The sequence below is a fragment of the Mandrillus leucophaeus genome, unplaced genomic scaffold (genome assembly GCF_000951045.1).
Source record: "Mandrillus leucophaeus isolate KB7577 unplaced genomic scaffold, Mleu.le_1.0 Scaffold109, whole genome shotgun sequence".
Lineage (NCBI taxonomy): Eukaryota > Metazoa > Chordata > Mammalia > Primates > Cercopithecidae > Mandrillus > Mandrillus leucophaeus.
In genome coordinates this window covers 1322351-1328763 of record NW_012099098.1, presented here as the reverse complement: position 1 = coordinate 1328763, position 6413 = coordinate 1322351, and the positions used below count along the sequence as shown (strand labels likewise).

Genomic DNA, 6413 nt, shown 5'->3' with positions numbered 1-6413 from the left:
TGGGACTACAGGCGCCTGCCACCTCGCCTGGCTAGTTTTTTGTATTTTTTAGTAGAGACGGGGTTTCACCGTGTTAGCCAGGATGGTCTCGATCTCCTGATCTCGTGATCCACCCGTCTCAGCCTCCCAAAGTGCTGGGATTACAGGCTTGAGCCACCACGCCCGGCCGGGTTTTGTTTGTTTTGAGACAGAATCTCGCTCTGTTGCCCACGCTGGAGTGCAATGGCGCGATCTTGGCTTACTGCAACCTCTGCCTCCGGGTTCAAGCGATTCTCATGCCTCAGCCTCCCAAGTAGCTGGGATTACAGGCATGCGTCACCATGCCCAGCTAATTTTTTTTTCTTTTTTTCTGAGACAGTCTTGCTCTGTCACCCAGGCTGGAGTGCAGTGGTGCGGTCTTGGCTAACTGCAACCTCTGCCTCCCAGGTTCAAGCGATTCTTCTGCCTCAGCCTCCCAAGTAGCTGGGACTACAGCCATGTGCTACCATGCTGGGCTAATTTTTTTTTTTTTTAGACGGAGTCTCTTTCTGTTGCCAGGCTGGAGTGCAGTGGTGCGATCCCGGCTCACTTCAACCTCCGACTTCCTGGTTCAAGTAATTCTCCTGCCTCAGCCTCCCAAGTAGCTAGGATTACAGGCATGCGCCACCATGTCCAGCTAATTTTTGTATTTTTAGTAGAACCGGGGTTTCACCATGTTGGCCAGGATGGTATTGATCTCCTGACCTTGTGATCCACCCACCTCAGCCTCCCAAAGTGCTGGGATTACAGGCGTGAGACACCACGCCCAGCCATTTTTGTATTTTTAGTAGAAACGGGGTTTCATCATGTTGGCCAGGCTGGTCTCGAACTCCTGACCTCAAGTGATCCACCCACCTTGGCTGCCCAAAGTGCTGGGATTACAGGCATGAGCCACCGTGCCTGGTCAAGGTGCACATTTTTGAAAGGCACTGGTTGTTATGCATAGTTGGACTGGTGGGGCCACAGTGGGCAGAAGTGGTGAGGAAGCCATCTGTGACTTAGGGCAGAGGATGGTGGCTTTGCATCAGGAAGGTGGCTGGAGGCCGGGAGAAAAGGGGAGGATTGATAAAGCTTGGGGTCCTGTGGATGGGGGGATGAGGAAGAAAGCCAGGTTAAGGACATGGGACACCAGTCACTAGAGGGGGCAAGGCATGAGGAGGAGAGCCAGATCTGGGAGAAGTATGAGAATTCAGCTCATGAGAGAATGCATTTGAGGTTCCCACCATGGCATCCGATGAGGATGTCAGGTGGGCAGCTGGGCCATGTGCAGCGCATCGGGCCAGAGGTGAGCCTGGCGAGAGTGAGAAGGCTTGTGACACATCCCTGAGGAGCCCAGCATCACGTGGCAGAAGACAGCATGAGTGAGACATCAAATAGCAGAATGGTCATCACAGTCCGGCATGGTAGCTCATGCCTGTAATCCCAGCACTTTGGGAGGCTGAGGCAGGCGGATCACCTGAGGTCAGGAGTTTGAAACCAGCCTGGTCAATAAGGCAAAACTCCATCTCTACTAAAAATACAAAAAAATTTGCTGGGCGTGGTGGCGGGTGCCTGTAATCCCAGCTACTAGGGAGACTGAGGCAGGAGGATCACTTGAACCCAGGAGGCAGAGGTTGCAGTGAGCCAAGATCGTACCACTGCACTCCAGCCCGGGCAGCAGAGAGAGACTCTGTCTCAAACAAACAAACAAACAAACAAACAAACAAAAAGAATGATCATCACAGACATCAAGAAAGTGGCTGACAGCGGATCAGGGGATGTCACAGGCCAAATGCAGCTGAGAGTCAAGCAGACATCCTTTGGATTTAAAGAGTGGACATCAACTGGGCATGGTGGCTTATGCCTGTAATCCCAGCACTTTGGGGGGCCAAGGCAGGCGGATAGCCTGAGGTCAAGAGTTCAAGACCAGCCTGACCAACATGGAGAAACCCAGTCTCTACAAAAAATACAAAATTAGCCGGTGTGGTGGCGCATGCCTGTAATCCTAGGACCGGCCCCTACCGAGCCCCGACCCCAGCCGCGTACCCAGCAACCGCGCCAGCAGCGAGTGCGGGTGCCGCTGCAGGTGCTGCACGTAGCGAGGCAGGTGGGCGAGCAGAGCCTGCACCTCTCGGCGCCCTTGGGTCTTCAGGAAGAAGCGCTGGTCGTGGCTGGGGGGCAAGAGAAAGAGGTCACTGCCCAGGCCTGACTGGAGCGGCTCTCACCCGGCCCCCTTCCCCGACCTGTGCACGTGGATCTCGCTACCAGATCTCGGCACCGCCCCTCTAGCCTTAGGCCCTCGCACTCCTCTCCTCTCTCATCTGTCCACCGTCCGGCCCTGACCCTGCCAGATCAGGGCCGCTCTGTTTCTCTCTTCAGGCGGCCTTCCCCGCCACTGGGAATTCTGCCCTCCCAGCCAGGGGTACCACTCCCACCCCTGCCGCAAGCTCACGACAGGAAGAAGCTGGCCTTGCTCTTGGAGGTGCTGAGGAACTGCAGGTAGGGGCCGCCCGGGCCCAGGGCAGCCTGATAGTCGTCCTCCGCCAGGCCCAGGGAGCGGCGCAGCCAGGCAAAGGCGGGGCCGGCCAGCGTGCCCAGCTCGAAGCCCTGCAGGGGAGGAAGAGCCTCCTCTGGAGTGTCTGCGTGGGCCCGGGTGTGTGCAGTTGGTCCTGGGACAGGAGGGTCAGGGTGACTACACCCTTTCTGCAAGGCCCAAGGCTCAGGGACAAGCCTTCAGTCCCACTGCACAGATGGGAAAACTGCAGAGGAGAGAGCAAGACCAGCACACATCCCTCCCCAGATGGGAGTCTGGGGCCTCCTACCTCATGAACCTGGGTTAGGACCTCCGAGAAATCATCCTGGGAGGGTGGCCCCTGCAGGGAGAGGTAGAGGAGCTCAGGGAAACCCCTCAGTGCCCTGCTGCCTGCCCCAGGATCTCCAGATGTCCTGCACCTGGCCCGCCCCCCATCTCCTCCAATTTGATTCCTTCAGCAAACTGGGAATGGAGTTGTTTCTGGGAGTGCCTGAGTTGGGCAGATGCGTTGCTCACCCTCCCAGGGCTGCCAGGGGGACAAGAGTGACCCATGGCAAGGCCTGAGTGTATTTCATCCATTCTGGGTCCCCAGCACCAGGCCATGAGTTCAAGCCAGGCACGTTCCCAGACTCACAGGCTGGCCAAGTGAAGCCAGATTCCGTCCAGTACAAGGGGATGGCTCTGAAGCCAAGGGACCTGCCTGATGCACCCTGGGAGGGGAAAAATCAGAGAAGGCTTCCTGTGGGTGGGGACCTCTAAGCTGAAATCTAAAGGGTCGTGGAGAGAAAGAGCAGGGTACTCGCAGCAGTAGAAACAGCACTGGTGGCTGCCAGCAAGGGAAGGAGGGCCCAAGTGGCTGAAGCCAGTCGGGGAGGGATGGAGTGTGAACAAGGCTGGATGCAGCTGGATCCGGAGGTCATGCTGAGTACTGGGGAGCCATGGAAGCTTTTCAGCAGGTGACGAGGTCAGTTTTCGAGTTAGAGAACTCCCTCGTGTCTCTGCACTCTCCCTGGATCTCCAGGTCCCTGTGCCCGGATATGGCCTGTGGAATGTGGTCCCACTGCGCACACATGCACACACACGAACGCCACACACATGCTCACCCAGGCCTGCCCAGCTGCTGAGCTTGCAGTTGGGCCACCTTTCTGCTGAGCCAGCCCTGCCTCAGCCTGAGCTCCAGAGAGGACGGGCCAGGCCAGTAGGGTGGGGGTGGGTCCCTTTTCAACCATACACCCTGGCAGGGCTGGGAGGGCCTCAGAAACCAAGGAGTATAATCTCCTCCTATTATACAGATGGGGACACTGAGGCCCAGAGAGAGGCAGAGACCCACCCAGAGTCACACAGCAACCACCTGAGTCAGGGGGTTCCTCACATGCCCAACACACCCCAGACGTTCCAGCTCCCACATCACAATGTTCCTCCCTCTCTGCCTTCCTCCCCTTGATGTCCGTCTCTGATCCCCACACCTGCAGTTTTAGCCAGACAGCGCATCAGCCACGTCTTGCTATTGCTGGTGTGGACATTTGTGGGACAGATGGGCCACTCACCGTGGGTGGGTGGTCCATGGAGACCTGGGTGGCAGCCCACAGCCCTGCCTGCATCATGCACGTCATCCCATGCAGTTCATGCCCCGGGCTGATCTCAAACAGGCCCAGGCGAGACTGCTTATCTCGGAGGCGCCAGAGAAGCCCCCGGCGGCTGGAGGTGACTGCTCTGCATCCAGCCTCAGGGGAGGGGGCCAGGACCTGGTGGGAGGACACAAACAGCCTGTGGCAGCGTCACAGAGGAAAAAGATCAGGGTTCAAGTCCCACTTCCACTACTTGTGAGACTTCCCCTCATCTCTCTCTGCCTCAGTTTCTTCAGCTGTAAAATAGATGATGCTGGTACCCAAGAGGGGCCACACAGTGCCTGGCACGCGGTCAGCACCTGAGTAGAGCAATGGTTATGATTATCAGTAGATAGGGCGTAAGCTCTGCAGTCAAACCTGGCCTGAGACGGACCGTCTCTCACCAACCTTGTGACCTTAGGTAAGTCGCCTAACCTTTCTGTGCCTCATTTTTTCATCTGCAACGTGAAAACTCGAACAGCTTGTTTGTGGCAGGTATGAACTCTTGTTACTGTTGAGTTTGAGCTCCTTGCACGGGAGCCCTTGATAACGGGAGCTGTGATGCCGGTGATTCAGTCACAACTATTCCATTCGCCTATGCTGAGCGCCTCCAGGCCAGCACGGAGGGGCCAGCGCGATGCTGGTCATAGCCGCTGACCCACAAGTAGTGGGCATCCACTGTGTGCCCCGCACTGGATGAGAGCTTGACCTCCTAACAGCCTCCTGAAGGAGGAGCTTTAGCATCCTCTCCATTTTCCCGATGAGGAAACTGAGGAAGTGCTGAGATCTCCGCCAGGTCGCCCCTCGGCATACCTGGTGCCCCGTGTGGGGCGTGTCCTGGTCTTCGCCGGCTGCAGGGCCCCTCCCTGGCTTGGATGGGGGCGTGTCCGCGCCGCTCGCCGTGGGGAGGCCCGACCCCTGCCCACCAACCCTTCCCTCTCCTGTCCTCTCTCGGGTCAGCACCTACCTCGCGGGGCCCGGGGCTCGGCGCAGCCATCGCCCCCGCAGCAGCTTCCCGGGCTTTGGCCGCGTTCCCCGCCGCCCCGCTGCAGGAGTCAGGCCACGCCCCTGCCTCGCGGCCGACCAATCGGGTGGCGCCGACCGCGGCTGCATCCAATCTGCACGGGAGGCGCTGGCGATGGCCTGCGGGTCCCGCCTCCGCGGCTGCAGCATCCTTCAGACCTCGGTCCGGCTGGGGTGGGGCCGCCGGACGTTGGCTGCGGTCCCGCGAAGGGAGCACCCCCGTTTTCCGCCCTGGGCTGGGGGACTCGGGTCGCTAGGGCCGCCTGGGGAGGCGAGTAACCTAAATCCTGGCCACCCACCCATTCTGGCGTGAAATTCCCTTTGCCTGTCTTTTGGGTGAAAACACTGAGTGATCTAGAGAAAGAAGTCACTACCTCTAGGTCACACAGGAAAGTCGGGACATCCATTCACTGAACACATAGATATTGAACACCCACTGTGGGCCAGCAGTGCTAGGCCCTGGGGATTTAGTGGTGAGCGAGAGGGAGGGGCTCAGCTGCCTGCGTGATCTCTAAAAGCATAATTCAGATGATGTCACTCTCGTGCTTAAAGCCTCCAGTGGCTCCCATGGCAATGGAACAAAACCCAAACCCCTCACCCTGACCCCAGGCCCATCTCAAACCACTCACCCTACACTTACCACCCAGCCGCCCAGACCCTCCTGTTCCTTACCCGCCAAACTCTCCCATTGAGGCCTCTGCATTTGCTATTCCCTCTACTTGAAACTCTTGACCCCAGACTGCCACTCGCCTTGTTCTTTCCTCACCTTGCCAGATTCCAGCAGAGTGCTCCCTTCCCCCACTCCTGAGCACATCACCTTTATTTTCTCCACCACCCTAACACTGTCAGAGACTGTCTTGTTTATTGTTTAGCAAGTCTCCCCCTGGAGTAGGAATGCCATGAAAGCGGGGCCATGTCACTCCTGCTTCCTGGCTGAGTGCCTGGCACAAGCCTGTGCTGGATGAGTGTCTATGGGACCAAGGTGAGTAGGGTGTGCAAAGGGCCTTGGCGAGTCCAGGAAGTGAAAGGCTAGAGTGGCTGGAGTGAAGAAGGGAGAGCAGGCTGGGAGGCAGCGCCTTGTGGCGACCCAGAGAGGTATTGTGGGTATGGGTGTGAGTGTGAGGCGCCAAAGTGCGAGAGTTTTGTTTTTTTTTTTGAGACGGAGTCTTGCTCTGTTGCCCAGGCTGGAGTGCAGTGGCCGGATCTCAGCTCACTGCAAGCTCCGCCTCCTGGGTTTACGCCATTCTCCTGCC

General features: G+C 58.0%; 1 protein-coding gene across 1 annotated transcript in view; it reads right to left on the bottom strand.

Annotated features, from left to right (window-relative positions):
- Positions 1 to 5173, bottom strand: part of PIP5KL1 (phosphatidylinositol-4-phosphate 5-kinase-like 1) — an 11747-nt gene extending 6574 nt beyond the window's left edge. The window contains exons 1-5 of the mRNA XM_011988130.1: positions 5105 to 5173; positions 4078 to 4275; positions 2820 to 2870; positions 2450 to 2604; positions 2044 to 2168 (exon numbers count right to left, since the gene is read on the bottom strand). Coding sequence (XP_011843520.1) covers positions 2044 to 2168; positions 2450 to 2604; positions 2820 to 2870; positions 4078 to 4275; positions 5105 to 5134 — 559 coding nt within the window. The 5' untranslated portion in view covers positions 5135 to 5173. The remainder of the gene's footprint in view (positions 1 to 2043; positions 2169 to 2449; positions 2605 to 2819; positions 2871 to 4077; positions 4276 to 5104) is intronic.
- Between the last annotated feature and the right edge of the window lie 1240 nt (positions 5174 to 6413).